General features: G+C 33.0%; 1 protein-coding gene across 1 annotated transcript in view; it reads right to left on the bottom strand.

The window, feature by feature from the left end:
- CALB1 (calbindin 1) overlaps positions 1-15,833 on the bottom strand; it is a 38,151-nt gene extending 22,318 nt beyond the window's left edge. Inside the window, exons 1-3 of the mRNA XM_074269936.1 lie at positions 15,471-15,833; positions 14,837-14,913; positions 10,172-10,246 (exon numbers count right to left, since the gene is read on the bottom strand). Of these exons, the coding sequence (XP_074126037.1) occupies positions 10,172-10,246; positions 14,837-14,913; positions 15,471-15,549 (231 nt within the window). The 5' untranslated portion in view covers positions 15,550-15,833. The remainder of the gene's footprint in view (positions 1-10,171; positions 10,247-14,836; positions 14,914-15,470) is intronic.
- Positions 15,834-16,534: the final 701 nt, after the last annotated feature.

Genomic DNA, 16,534 nt, shown 5'->3' with positions numbered 1-16,534 from the left:
AACTTGGAAAAATTTAGTTTAAACTTTTTTCCAACATTTTCAGAAGTAATTCCTAAAATGTGCCTGCTAGACATAATATTCAAATTACAGAATTCTGGGAATGATGATGAAGAGTTTACCATTCATCTCTCACAAACAACTTCTGACTCCTATGTGAGGTAAACCCAGAACTCCACTAATTGGAAGTTCTTCAAATAAAAGACTTCACATTTACTTGGCATTATGTAATTTTTAAAGTACAAGTACATATATATGTTTGTATATATATCTATATGAACTTTACTGTTATTATAGAATAATTTTACTTGTATATGTATTTCTCTCTAATGATAATCATCTCTAGACTGGGGGAGATAGGAAAAAAATTTACATGATAATGTACATTTGAAAGGAATAGCAGGTTGTGCATAGTAGATTTACAATTTTATGTATAATTATCTTTTTATTGTATTATATTATATTATATAAATACTTAGTTTTTCCCCATAAATTAAAAATAACATAAAATAAAGCACTTTTATGTTTGTAGCATCCTTATTTCATTGATACAAGTCTCAATCTAATGACTATTAATTACTATGAGTTAATGGTAATAAGTTAATGCAGAAACACATTTTTTTATAATTACAGACTTATAAACCCAGAATTTGACTCAAGTATCTTTCATATTAATTTCTCCACACTATACTGCAAAGAAATTTGGATGTATTGAATTATTGATTTTAAACTGGCAGTGTAAAATAGTATCGATAAGGCCAAATTAGATTTTTGTTCGTTAAATAAAATTACTCTAATTTTACATAAAACAACTTATTTTAATTTCAGAGTAGCAAAATAGAATGCTAGACATGGAGTTGGGAAGACTTGTGACATTTATTAGCTGAGTGACATTGAGCAAGTCTGATTCCCTAGGATATATCTATTAAACTATAATTGTCATCTGGTTTCAAGTAGGAGATTGAGTTCCCATACCACTGAGATCATAGATCCTTGACCTATTAGTTTACAGATTCTCTAGGACATATCTATTAAGATATCTTTGTCATCTGGATTCAAGGAGTATACTGAATTCCCACGCTGCTGAGATCATAGATTTTTGACCTGTTAGCTTACTCCATTTCATACTACAATTTGATCTGCCAATGAAAAGAGGCTATCGTTGATTTTCAACTTTAAAGAAACTAGCTTTTTGATAATCCAATATATTACCCAAGGAATAAGCCTTTTCAATTTAGTGTCTAATTGGACACATCTTTCCACTATACTGACCTGCTTGTTATTTTCAGTATGTGATATTATATTTCAAATGCCTTTCAAAAGTTATCCCCTATCTCTGGAACGTTCTTCCTCCTCACCTATGTCTCTTATAATTGCTTCCTCCATTCAAGGCTCAGCTCAAGTGCCACCTTTTACCTGAGGTCCATCCTGATCTCCTCACTTGTTAAGACACCTTCCTAAAATTATTTGGTATTTACTTTGTATGTGTTTTGTGTTTAGTTTATTTTTCTTGTTCCATTTCTTTCAGTAGAGTGCAAATTCTTTAACAGGATATTTTTGTTTTTTTCTTTATATTCTCAATACCTGACACATATTAGGTGCTTAATAAATGTTTGATTTGCCGACTTGACAGGTTGTCATATACTCTCTGCTTAAGCAGTTGGAACAGATAAATCATGGTTTTCACCAGGCTTTCCATTTCATTTTTAGACAGAGCTGTTAGAAAATCATCCCTTTTTGAATCTCAGGCCTGCTTTCCTATATTTTGTCATATATTGTGCAGTAATTGTACCTTCTGGAGCTGCAGAGAATTTCAAGTCTCTCTTCCAAATGATAGCTCTTCAAACATTTGAAGATAGCTGTTATGTCCAACTACGTATTTTTTTTTATATGTATCTAATACTCGTTTTATTGTTCTTCCAAACACTTTCTTATATAGGAATGTGGAGCAAGAGAGTCATGGACTCCATTTTCCTAACTCTCTAGTGCAATAGTCTCCAAACATTTTTGATCATGTGTCTTTAACAATATTTTTTGTGCATGCATCTCATATATATAAACATACATAAAATATGTGTGTATGTGTATATAAATATATGTGTACCTGTAAACACATATACATAATACAATGCCTACATATGTATATATTTATGCATTTAAATACATACACATCTGATTATATGCATATATATGCTACTTATAAAAAGAATGGGTTTGGGGAGAAAAGTAATGAACTTTATTTTGGACATGCTAAATTTATTTGTCTAAGGGACAATCTAGTTGAAATGTCTAATAGGCAGTTTGTAAAGTTGGACTAGTGCTCAAGATAAAAATTAAAGTATATGTAGAACTGGAAATTATAATTATATTCATGAAAACTTATTAAATAATAAAGGGAGAAAGTATAATGAAAACCATGGACACCTGTGGGAAAACCATGGTTGCATGGTCTGATGTTGATGATGATAAAGCAAAGAAGACTGAGAAAGGGTGATCCCACAGATAGGAGAAGTAAGTGTGTCATGACAATTAAGAGAGAAGAGATTATTTAGGTAGTCAGTAGTGTCAAATACTTCAAAGAGGTCAAGAAGGATGAAGATGGAGCAAAGAAAATCAATTTTGGCAATTAGTAGTTTTAAAGAAAATAGCTTCAATTAAATGAGGATCCAAGGCTAAACGAAAACCTATAATTTTGGAAAGATGGTTGTACTCTCTGCAGAAACAGAAATTTAGAAGGGTCAACTTTAGGGAAAAGATTATATAATCTGATATATTTCTGGCTTCTTATCCTATACTACTCACTCTTTCCCACCAAAACCTCCAAATATTTATGGGGAACATATATGCAAATATACATATGTGTGTATATGTATATATGTTCATGTGTGTGTACATATGTGTGTGAATGCTTTTTGGGATGGCTTACTCACTGGTCATTTCCTTAAGCAAAGAGTCTGATACTAAGTTGATCTGGTGGCTTTGGAATGTGGAAGCTATGTAGTGTGGGTCGTGGAAATGCGCTTGAACAGCTACAACAGGTGCCAAGTCAGATTAGGATATGACTACCTTAAGGGACCTTTGCCTAATGTAGACATAGAAGACTAGCAAGACTAGAAGAAGGCAAAGTAGATGAGTATTATGTTGAAGACAGACTTATCATTTGATAAAAGGGGAGTATGTTGCATGTGATCTGTCTTTCTGCTCTTTGGTTAATAACATGCTACTTGAGATTAAGCCTTGGAGTGTCCATTTTGGAGATCATTGTTTGAAACAAGAAGGAGATGACTGGAAAAAAATTATGGCAACAAAATTAGTGGAATTAGGAATAAAAAGCTTGACTGAGAAAAGGAAATTTGAATCTATTATTTCATAAGAATAAATCCAAGATAATGAGCCAAATAATAGAAACAAGAACATAATCCATTTATTAATAGATAAATGTTTAAAGAACATGAACAAGGGGCAGCTAGAGAGACCACCAGCCCTGAAGGGAGGAGGACCTGAGTTCAAATTTGACCTTAGACACTCAACACTTCCTAGCTGTGTGACCTTGGGCAAGTCACTTGACCCCAATTGCCTCAACAACAACAACAACAATGAATATGACTAAAAAAGGAATCGCTTACTATTAACAACCATAAGAAAGACTGCTCCAAATTACTAACAATAAGAGAAATGAAAATCCAAATAGATCTGAGGTTTCGTATTATACCCCGCAAACTGACAGAAGATGATATTATTTGATATTGGAGGAGTTATGGGAGTATAGATACACTAGATGGTGGGGTTATAAATTGATCCAACCATTATGGAAAGCAATTTGAAATTATGTCTAAACTCTTTAATGCAGAGATCCCTTCAAGATGGTCATCATAAAAAGAAATATTTCATATATACCACAATATTTGGAGCAAAAACCTGTGTTATTCAAGAACCAGAAACAATCCTTCAATTAAGGAATAACTAAACAAGTTGTACATAAATATAATTATATTATTGGGCTATAAAAACAATGTAAATAATACAAACCAGGAAAGCAATTCACATAATGATTCCAACAACGTGAAAGGAAAGAACAACCAAAAAATTGAAATGAATAGTCACATTTGGCCCCCAAAAGATATGAGAAAAAAATTTTTTCTCTTCTTTGAAGAGATAGGGGACTATAGGTTTGGGACATGACAGCTACTTAGAATTTTAATGTGTTAGTTAATTTTGCCAAAATTTTTTACTTTCCTTTTTATTCTTTGGTATAAGGGATGGCTCTTGTAGGATAAAAGGATAGACAAAAGGAAATGTGTTGATGTAATTATGTTAATGAACTTATGAATGGCATAGAAGTACTTTGATTGACTCAACTGAATCAAAAGAATTGTGATATTCTGTTCTTGTTGGAGATTGTAAATGTAATATCGGACAAATATATTTCTTTGTACATGCCATTTATTCAATAACAAAACAAGAGTTTTATCATAACAATAATAATTATGACATTTGTGAAGCACTCTAAAGTTTGTAAAGCACTGTTGAAACATTATCATATTTGAATTCTATGACAACCCTGTAAGGCAGCTAGGACATAGCTTATTTATGTCCATATTGTAGATGAGGACACAGAAAGTCAGCCAGGTTAAGTGACTTGCTTGATCACATACACTGTCATACAATTAGTTACATATCAGAATCAGGATTTGAATTCAGATTTTCACTGCAGGTTTGTCATATTAGCTATTAAATACACTCCTTCAGTTCATTAAATCAAATTGCTAAATCTTTTTTCTTTTGGTTTCATTGAAATATGTATATTAAAAGTAATACCATGTAATTTTTTTTTTCTGAGGCAATTGGGGTTAAGTGACTCAGGTCCTCCTGACTTCAGGGTTATGCTTTACCCATACACATGTAATCATTAAAATCATATCTTTAAAAAAATAGAAAGAAAACTCACATTTGCTAAATGTCATATTGATTGAACTAGATCTCATTTAAGGCCTTTTCTGGATTTGACAATCTATGATTCTAAAAAAATTTATTAACATGATCCAAGAAAATCAATTTTAGTGCATTCCACAAGAGTGATAATAGCTTGAATTTATATAATAATTTATACAATACTTGAAGATTATAAAGGCTTGAGATATGTTATCTCATAAATTATTACTATGATTATTTTAATAATAAACATTTTCTTATATCTTATCTATCTTCACATATGAAAGCACACTTGAATTAATAGACTTTTATGATTATATTAATATGATTATCTCCATTTTAGAAACTGAGAGGATAGAGTACGGACCTATCTCTGTGAAGCCTTTTCTTCCTGAGTTCAAATCTAGCTTCAGACAGTTACTACTTGTGAGACCCTGAGCAAATTACTTAACCCTGCTTGCCATAGTTTCCTCATTTGTAAGATGAGATGAAGAAGGAAATTGCAAACTACTGGTATCTTTGCCAAGAAAACTCCCAAATAAAGTCCCGAAAAGTTGGACCCAACTGAAACTAATCAATAACAAGATGAATCTATATCAAGAGGAAAACATAAACCTTTTGTCAGGAAGCAATACTTGGTTCCCACATACTGCTTAAAGGCTCAAGTTAAAAGCTTGCACACTTGACACTCTCTTAGGAAAGATCTCTGTGCTTTAATGTGAGTGCCACAGAGGAAATTTCTATTACTTTGCTGCTAAATCATTCAGTCCCTCATTTTAAATTATTTTAATCGTCCTTCTCTGTAGAGGAGCTATTAATCAGAATATATTTAGAACATTTTTGACTGTCGTGGTATTTGTTAAATTATCACAGAGATTTGGTATGCACGTTTTGCATTCATTTTCTGAACCTCGGTGTTTCCTAGCTGCCTTTGAGAGAATCTATGCAATTTATTCTTGTACCTAACTTTTAAAGAAGTATTTAAGTTTTGGGCTATTGTTTCCCCTCTACTTATGTTTCTAGGCAATATATTTGCTTTTTCCATTCCTGAAGTGTACTCTCCTTCTTTTCCTCTGCCCTTAGATTTCCTGGAGTTCTACAAATGCTGACTTTTACAAGAGACCTTTTCTGATCCCCTCAGCTGCTGGTGTCTCCCTCCTGAAATGATTTTGTATTTATTATTCACATACTTATTGTGAGTGTGTGTGTGTGTGTGTGTGTGTGTGTGTGTGTGTGTGTGTTGTATCCACTAATAGAATGTAATCTCCTTAAAGGAAGGGATCGTTTTGTCTTTATATCTCTATACTTGGCACAGAGACACATAGTAGGATCTTAATAAATGCTTGTTAATTTATATAAATATGTCAGTTATAAATGCAAAGAAGATAAGGATCTCAGAACCCAAGTAGTTGAATAATCTTGATAAAGAAATTAAGGCTCATGGCCATGGACACTTGTCCAAGGTTGTATTAGGGAGTAGTAGCTAGATGGCACCATAGTGCACAGAATGTTCAGTCTGGAGTCAGAAAAACTCATTTTGCTGAGTTCAAATGTAGCCTCAGACATTTACTTGTTGAATGATCCTGGTTGAGTCAGTTAACCCTATTTGTCTCATTTTCCTCTCTACAAAATGATTGGAAAAAGAAATAGCAAATCACTACAATATCTTTGCTAAGAAAACACAACTGGGGTCACAAAGAATTGGACACAATTGAAAAATGAAATCTAAAGGATGTATAGATAGTAAGACTCAGAGGTACGATTCAAATGGACTCCAGAGCCAATGCTTTATCCTTTGGGCCACACTGCTTCCTCTCTTTTGATAGGAATGTTGCCACTTTTGAATGACAAGATTCAATTCTAATCTGAAAGACTCAATCCTTCTCATTTCTAATGCAAACAGGAGGATAATTGCTCAGTTTACTTTGAATTCTGGAAGAGGTCTTAAATACCAGTTCTCAATGAGTATTAAATAGCATCAGATTTAGCTTCCACATCTCTACAGAAATATCAAAGTAATGCTATATTGAAAATAATTAGATGGCTTATCACGATTTGGGGGGAAACATGGGGTTCATCTTAAGAGCAAGCATATGTTTCCCCTTGCTTCAAAGAGTGGGAGTTTGGGAGGACTCATTTTTAAATATGTGAGTCTGTCTCTCTCTCTCTCTCTCTCTCTCTCTCTCTCTCTCTCTCTCTCTCTCTCTCTGTGTCTGTCTCTATCTCTCTCTGTCTCTTTGTCTCTTTCTCATTCTTCCTCCTTTTCTTTATAACATATATGTAGTTTATATATATTATATATGCTATACACATTTATATTCTTCTAAACTTGACTTTTACATTATATTTCAGATTGAATAAGGCAAAGACTCACCTCTAAACTTTCAAGCGTCTCACTAAATCTTTTTTTTATAGTACTTGAAATACTCTTCATTTTATCACTCTATTAACTTTTTCTCTTTCTTCATATCTACATCTCATCTGTACCCAAATTTGCAATTTTTCCTTTTTTTTTTACATCTCTAATTCTTTTTTCCTCTCTAATCACTCTAACTTTATTCTTGACCAGTTCTTTATCACCTCTTCTCTAGACAACTGCAATTATTCTAATTGTTCTCTCTGACTCTAGTCTTAAGTCTATCAATCTATTCTGCACACTACTACTAGATTAGTTCTCAAAAGAATTATACTTCTGCAGGTTGTAGTGGGAAAAATACTACCAAGAATCAGGAAACTTAAAACTCTATGATTCTACAATTTGATTCCAATCCTTTCATTTCAAACTTTAAATGGCCTAATTAATTCTCCATTTTGACATTTAAAACCCTCTAAAATCTTACTTCACCTTGTCTTTTCAACCTTATTATTTATTACAACTTCCCAATAACTGTCTTCTATTAGTTATGCATACTTCTTTATTCTTCCAACATGGAGTCAGGAAGACCTGAATTCAAATTTTGCCTCAGGCATTATCTATTTGACTCTGGGCAAGTCACTTAATCTCTGACTCATTTTTTTCAATTATAAAGTGAGAAGAATAACATCTACTCTGCAGGGTTGTTGAGAGGATAAAATGAGAAAAATTTTGCAAAATATTTAGTACTGAGACTAGCATAGCTAGTAAGTATCTGAGGGCACATTTGAACTCAAGTCTTCCTGACTAGAGGGTCTCTATCCACTCTATCCACTGTACCACCTAGCTGCCAACATTTACATATATGTGTTATCTCCTTTGATCCTCTCCATAACTCTGTGAGATAGATTCTATTATCATCCCCATTTTGCAGATAAGAAAACTGAGATTGAAAAAAGTTAGGTGAGTTATTTAGTGTCATACAGTCAGTAAAGTATCTGGGACAAGAATTTTGATTCTAAGTTCAGCACTCAATCCACTTTATCACCTGCTTTCTATTTCTTTTCTATGGACTGGTAAATTTTCTCTTTGCTCAAATGGCTCCATTTTCTAGCTACTGCATCTTTTTTGATGCAATGCTTGACACACCTGCCAAGTGATTCTTCCCACATAATCAATATAAACCCTAAACCATTCTGTGAATAAGCTAAAGGTCAGGGAATATGATCAATGCATCAGATTAAACAATTGAAACTTTGCTTTCATGCAGGCCTATTTACCTTATAATTTTACATGCACAAATACACATACACATCCTAGTCAGGTAGGTGATAATGAAGAAAAAAACATACATATATATATATATATATATATATATATATTTATATATCCATACAAATATAATCTAGGGGAGGCAAAAAAAAGTGATTTATACATATTCTACTCAACTGAGTGCCACTGACTAAGTTAAATGATAGAAATAATAGCTCAGAACCATGGAATTCTTCAGGATGGAATTTATTAAGGGTAACATGACAGGCTTTCTTCCTCTTTTAGAACTATAAAGCATGTCAAACTCTGAAATAGCCACATCTATAGTTTTCCTAATTTCAAGATTTCCAGCTAATTTTGAATGATTCAATTTTACCCATCTCATTTATGTTCATTTTAAAGTAATTTTCTTATCTGATATCATTTCATTTCCAGATTAGTTGGCCTCGATATCAATGTAAGTCCCATTACTATTAATTTATCTATTCATCTAGTAATGAGTTACATGTAGGCATAAAGAGAAGCATATGCCCTGGGGGAAAATTTAATTACACTGATAATAATAGTATTCTGTACCTACATTCTATTTATGGTGATTTCCTTTTTTTTTTTTTTTATAAGTGTATTTCATATATGATTGATCTCTTTAAAATTATTTCAACTTACCAAGTCAAAGGTGTGCCCTTATTAATTATTATTTGGAGTCAGGATATTTCACAGTCTAATAAGTGTGTGAACTTAAAGTTTTAAAATAAGAAAAATGTAATTATGTTTTGTTTCACTGGAACCTTTTAAAGTCTGTCCCTTGGACAAGAAATCATGCCCTGAATTTCTTGAAGAGCCATGAAAGAAACAAAAAAAATAGGATAAAAATCTGGCAAAGAAGAAAGAAAATAAAGGCCCATTACTTAAATCCAAGAAGGCAAAGGGGATTTCAAAGTCTTCTTCTCATTTTCTGTCAAAAGAAAGTCACATTTGATAAGAAAATTCCTTGTTAGAAGGCAAGATTTGCCTCTCATAATTTTAATTTTTTAAAGATTCTGTAAAAGCTGTTACTATCTGATATTAAAAAAAATCAGATAGTTGACAAAAGGTACCTCTTTTTTTTTCCTAGAGTTGAGTCAGCTGCCTGAAACCTAGAAGCAATGGTATAACCCTCCATAATAACAATGTTACAATGTCTAAGAAAGTTTTCTCTTTACAACAGGGAAAGATCTGTCATATTCGATGCTTAGGAAAAAGAAATGAAACCTCTACATGACTCCTCATTGTGGATGAAAGATTAAATAAAGCAGCATGGTTTAATGGGAAGATCACTGGGGTATCAAGAAATGGGTCATAGTGTAAAATCTACAAACTGGTTATTTGAAATTGGACAATAATATAAACCAATCTGAGTCACTCATTCTTCATTTGTAAAGTGAAAGAGTTGAATCAGAGAAACTGTATAGTTACTTTTCAATTCTATTACAGGTATTTTTTTCCAATAGAAAATAATTTACTCAGTGTGGGTTATTGGAGTAGGGGAGAATTACCACACAATCTTGGCTACCTAATGAAATACATTTGTTATAACTATTTTTTAAGAGAAATGCACAGATAAAGAAGTTTGCTTACCTCTACCATTCCTATTTTTCCATCATCATTCTGCCCATACTGATCCACAAATGTTTTCATTTCAGGTGACAAATCCTACAAACGGTCAAAAAGATAAGTTACTTAGTAGAAATTTTCAACTACTTTATTATTTAATGCTCATGATATGGCACAAAATACATAAAATTGATATTATTTAGCATATGCTTTATTAAATATGATCTTGGAAGTAGAAGACTTGGTTGATATAGAATTGTTATAGATTTCAAAGGTAATATGGGAAGGCAGTGTATTGTGACTGACAGAGGACTGGCCATGAAGTTAAGAATACTTGGGTTAAAGTTCTGACACAACCTAGCTATTATCAAGAGTAATTCAAAAGTGTATTTAGATAAATCCATTTAACTTTAGGGTTGGAGGCAACTTTCTCAAATGTTAAGTTAAAGATGAGTTAGCAATCTGTACCAGAATAAGTAGTTTGCCATGCTGATAAAATTACAATTCCAAATAAACAAACAAAAAAAATGTTACAGTTATGATGACCAGTTTCAAATATATTTTTCATATTCTTTGCCATTCTTAGGTTTAGGAATTTGGAAATATTGAATCCAACACTAGCTGAAATTTCACATAGCACTTTAAGTTTTACAAAGTGTTTTTGATATATCTCCATTTGATCTTCACACAGCCTTACCTTAAATATAGTTATACAGACATGGAATCTGAATTGTTACTTGTTCATGTTTACACAGCTAATAATTGCCAGAGATGAGAACTGGATTCATGTCTATACTGATTTCATCCAAGATTCTTTCCACCAGACACTACCTATTCTAAGATATTCAGCCCATTTAAATGGAAAGTATAAACTGGTAATGTGCTTAAAGACAATGTATCTCAGAAACCATTAGACTGGAATGAGAAGTATTACTTGTTAAATCCTGGATAGATCACTTAATCTCTTTGGGCCTCAACCTTTATTAATTTAGGGTAAACCATAAAATTAAGGGTTTAGACAAGATAATGTTTAAGATCTCTTCTAGATTTAATTTTTATGATTTTTTTATATTGCTGACTCTTCTATGAATACTTCTACCTTTAATTCCACTATGTAATCTTGTCATTTTCTTTATCAGATATGAATGTGTTAACACAGTTAGATCATTAATTTTTTAAACTTGGAAGAAATTACAAATTGGAAGGTAAAAATCCCTTTGAAAACCCCTATTTGAAAGAAAGGTAGGAATGTTTTTAACAAGAAAGAAGTTATAAAGGCAAATTACTTATTTTTATATAAGAGCAATATGTGCTTGAACCAAAAATACTTAACCATTACCCTTATCTAAGACAGACCACAGCTGAGATCTGGGGTGACTTTTTTCAATTTGCTGATAACATTTAGCTCTCAGAGCTTTGCCTAGAAGCATCATCTAAAAGAAGTGTTTTCCAATGTTCATGTGTTTTCAACTTAACTCTCTACAAAATTCCTTATTTTACTTACATTAAAAATATGAGCATAGAGAGTTCTGCGACTTCTTCTATATGTGATAAATTATCTGAATCTCAATTTCCTTATCTATAAAATAAGGTGAGTTTGAGTAGCTGATCTCTAAATCTCTGGCAGCTCTAAATTTAAATCTATAATCCTATCAGTTGGTTTAAGAATAATAAAGCTAATTTGTTTGGTCATGCTTTGGTTTGGTCTTTCCATCCGTACTTTAAGTTGTGTTAGCTTTCCAGTGCTTAGATTACACACAGGCTTCTTATTATTTGAATATAGGCTGGAAGCCAAGAAGCTGACTTTGTCAACATAGTTCTATAACATGGCCCACTTCTGTGGCTAACTAGGGCCAAATAAACCTTATTTCACCAACTGAAGCCCATTTTAAATAGGCCATCATGTACTAATATTTTACTCTTTGGCCTTGGGAAAATCAATTAGGCCTCAGCTTCCTGATAAATGAGATGAATGTGCATGACTTGCCTTTTACCCAAATTGATAGAGAAAGCAATAAGTTAATATAATTTTAAAAGTTCTGTATTGAGGCTAATTATTATTATTGGTTTGGTAGTATCATAAAGTCAATGTTGATTCAGTATATATTTCTTTCAATAAAAGTGAGGTAACAAAGCAATTTGAAACTGAATCCATTATTTTAGCTTTATAGACTACCAATAAGAAACAATTTGCAATTATTTAAATTTACATGAAAGAAAAAAAAATGTCAAAAAATTAAATGAGAGAACTCACAGAGTGGGAATACTGACAATATAAAACTCTTAATTTTTGATAGAATCTAATTTGCAAATTTAATTTCCCCAGAGCAGTAGATGTTAAATTAGCATTTGGGAAAACAGAATTAGGGACCAATGATTTTTAGAAACAGATTTGTAATTAAGAATGTGAACTCATTGGACAAGGATTACAGCCAAATAAATGTTTTACAGAGTGTACAGTACAGGGCAATAAGCAGGGAAATTATAACTGAATCAAAATTTTGTTAAAATTGGTTACCTAAGTGCCAATTTTAGCATGAAGTACTAAATTTTAAATATTAACTTAGCTCTTATATTAGACTTTAGACCATATTTAATATAAATAAACCATCTAAGAGTTCATGAGTATTATGAAAAGCCTATTTTCAGACTCAGTGACCTTTTAAGTCCTAAAGCAGAATTGATATAGGATTCTAGTTTTGGGGTTAAGTTTTCCAGTCTTTGCATCCCAGAAAAGGACATGAAATTTTAAAAAGCAGAATTTAATGAGGTAAGATATGTCAAATAGTCCTCTAATGAATTCGTTTCCAGAAAGATTATTTATATCTGAAATCTCCAATAGTGTATGATCATAACCCCCCAAAAAAGCTTAGGGATCAATATATCAGGAAATTTGAGATATTCAATCCCTTGATAATACTGAAATTTATTATTGTGGGTTTGGTTGCTTTGGTAGAATATTCCAGAAACATAGTCATGACAAAGAGGGAAAAATAAGCATTAACCACTTCCAAAATATAACATAATATACAGGAACAACCTATAAAAAGATATAAATGGTATAGTGGGAGGAAAGCAAGAATTTTTTTATAGTACTTGGTGAATATTTTAATTTTCAGGAGGCAAAATGAGCTTTAAAGCATTAAGTTTGTTTCTAGAAAATCTGGTTTCTTTGTAAAAGTTGCAGATTATTTATATTCATATTTAAGGACATCAGCCTTTTGAATGACTGACTCATGTTCTCATTCTTAGATGTTATGGGAAAATTGAATTTTAACAATAAGTTAACTTTAAGTATATATTTAAAACAATTTTCATTATTGTAGAAATAAATGCCACTGAATTGCAGTGGAAGCATTTTGATGGATTTATTCACATGAAAAACTTATCAGGTTTCCTCTATCCTTTTTTTTTTTTTTTTGAAAGATGACAAAGATGTAAAAGGAAAAAAATGTTTTGAGTAACATTATATCTAGATAACATAGTTCTTATAGCATTATTTGGTTTTGAACACAGTTGACCAATGACTTCCAAATCATTATTTTATGGTGAAGACCTATAAAGGACTGATGTAAAGTAATATATGTCATATGTAGGATTTATGTCATAAATTTGCAGTTAGAAAGTAGGGATTGGAGATAAAAAGCATTGAATTTGGAAAGCGTCATTCATACATAAAAATAAATGAATTATCCCAAAAAGCTTTTCCTACTGAAATGAAATCTTATATAAATCTCAATATATTAAGTGAAATTATAACCTATTTTTTTCTTTATATAACTATCTCCTAAGAGCACTTCTTTACATGGGAGGACATATTCTAGTTGGATTCTGGTTGTGTCCCCCTCCCTCCTTTAAGTGTTGTCTAGGTAACAAAAATAATTTCTCATTTGCTTATTAATTATTTTTTAAGCATTTACATCCAATGGTGATTTTTCTGTGTACTATTATTGAAACCAATAATCATACTGCTACTTTCTGATTCTTATAGCCATCTCATTTCTCACAGCTTTAACTTTTTTATTACTCTCTTACAAAGAGATATTGAGAGCTTTTCAACTAATTTTTTTTTTCACTGTTAGAATGCATTTTGCTCAGTTTTTGCTTCTGGAAATGGTGGAGCAACATGTCCTTCCCCCATCCCCTTGGCCAGAATTCCTCACCCATTTCTCCTTTCAACACAAGAACAGCACATATTGCTACATAGAAAACCTGCAGATCTATTTCCTGACCGCCAAGGGGCAGAAACAGATTTCTGCCCCCTTCACTTTCCACTAAGAAAGCAGAGTTAAAGATTAGCTTAACCAGCTTACTCTCTGTTACAGGTACTGATGTGTAAAAGGATCAGATTAGCAACTCATCCTATTGAGATTTTTGTATCACAGGTTCAAACTATATGATTTTAAAGCAGCCACACTTGAGCTAGTAGCTTTTTACATTCTATGAAGTGAAAAAAGTATTTGGCAAACTGTTTTAAAATAGCGAAGAAACCTTTAAATGTAAAATTAATTGAAAAATTAAGTTTCTGCCACTTGATCTTTCACGAGAACTTGCAGATGCATTTTCCCCCCAGTGGCGAAAGTATTTATTTATTTTAAAAAGATATGTCATATACTTTTAAATAGACGAAGGGAAAAAAAATCCCTACACAACAAAAATAATACCCAGACCTTAAAGAACCGAACCTACCAATCCAGCCTTCTTCCGCGCCTGCTGCAGCTCCTGGATCAAGTTCTGCAGCTCCTTACCTTCCAGGTAACCACTTCCTGCAAATAACAAAGACATTTTGCTGGTACTCTTGAGTTTTCCTTCAACTCTCGGGTTAATTTTATGTGTGAATGCGCGCGGGTGAGGTGGGGTGTGCGGGCGTGTGTTGGTCAGAAAAAACAAACAAACAAACATTTTCAGCCTCTATTTATAAGCAACAGAGACATCAGGGCATAGTTAAGCAGAGTATTTCTCAGGCTTAAGGTAGAAGGTATTTAAACTTTAATCCACACAAGGGGGGCAAAATGCATTGAGTCCCAGAGAGCAACCATAGAGCTCTCAGAGAGCATAGCAAGTCTTTCTCCAGGGCAGCTTCTTTCCTACCCTCATTCCCCAGGCAAAAAGCTTGTGAAGATAAAAGTTTTGCAATCACTTTAAAAACAAAAACAATTACATCCATTCAGCCCTCAGGCAAAAACAGTACAAACTTTTGGGCTGTTTGTACAGTCCTTAGGGGTAGTGGTGAAGTTAGGAAAAAAAAAAAAAAAGACAACTGCAAACAGGGCGTGGGGGAACAACTTGAGATAGTAAAAAGTCAACAGAAAAAGATAGTCACCATCAACGTCGAAATGGAGCCAGATCTCGAAAAACTGTGAAGCTGTGATCAGGGATGCTTGCAGGTGGGACTCTGCCATTGTATCTGTGATCTCTGTGTGTGCCAGTGTGTATGTGTATATATATATATGTGTGTGTGTGTGTTAACGAATATGTATGAGAGATGGATTGTGTGTGTGAGTGTCTCTGTGAGTGTCTTGTGTGTGTGTGTGTGAGTGTGTGTGTGTCTGTGTGTGTGGGTGGGTGTGGGTGGGTGGGTGAGTGAAAGAGAAAGTAGATGTAAGAGAAGTGGAGCCTGGAACTCCCCGGCGCTGTCCACGGTGCTGCTCAAAGTCGTTCTGTAGGTGATCCAGATTCTCTCCAGCACTCTCAGCTCACAGCTCTCTGAATTTATCCGGACTGCCTCAAGCCCAGCCACGCCTCCTCTTGCTTTCCATCCATCCCTCTCCCCCTGTGTCCCCGCCTCTTGGTCCCTCCTGTCTCTCCCCTCCCCTACAGTTTGCTTCCTTTTCTTCACATTGAAGCAAAGCTGCGTGCTTGGTGTGGCAGGAATCATCAGGTGGTGAGAGACCCCGTATGAAGGTTGGGATCAGAGAGCTTGAGTTTTCTTCTTGAATTTTCTCTGCCAGAAAACCACGGCTAAAATTAATTGATGCATACAAAATAAAAGTACCTGATAAAAGTACTCTTTTTTTTTAAATTTAAAATAAAAAAGAAGTTGATTAGGAGTTTTGTTGTGATGGTGGTGATTATTTGATCTAGACCAGTGATTTAAATAGTGTACACTAGAGAACTCCTCAGTACTTATCCCAAGGTCTGGCACATAGTAGATACTTAATAAATATTTATTGATTGATTGGAAACTCCATCTTGAATTTTTTGTCTTACAAAGTTGTTTATGTCACTGAGAGCTTAAATGACTAACCCATAACCACACAGTTAGTATGTAGAAGATGCAGACTTGAACCTAAGTCTTCCTTATTCTAAGACTGGTATACTTTAATATTGAAATAATGATAATAATAAGAATTCCATTTAAGAAAAAAAAAACTCATCCACATTTCA

Source organism: Sminthopsis crassicaudata, chromosome 1, assembly GCF_048593235.1.
Source record: "Sminthopsis crassicaudata isolate SCR6 chromosome 1, ASM4859323v1, whole genome shotgun sequence".
NCBI classification, from domain to species: domain Eukaryota; kingdom Metazoa; phylum Chordata; class Mammalia; order Dasyuromorphia; family Dasyuridae; genus Sminthopsis; species Sminthopsis crassicaudata.
This window is presented reverse-complemented; position numbering and strand designations above follow the sequence as displayed.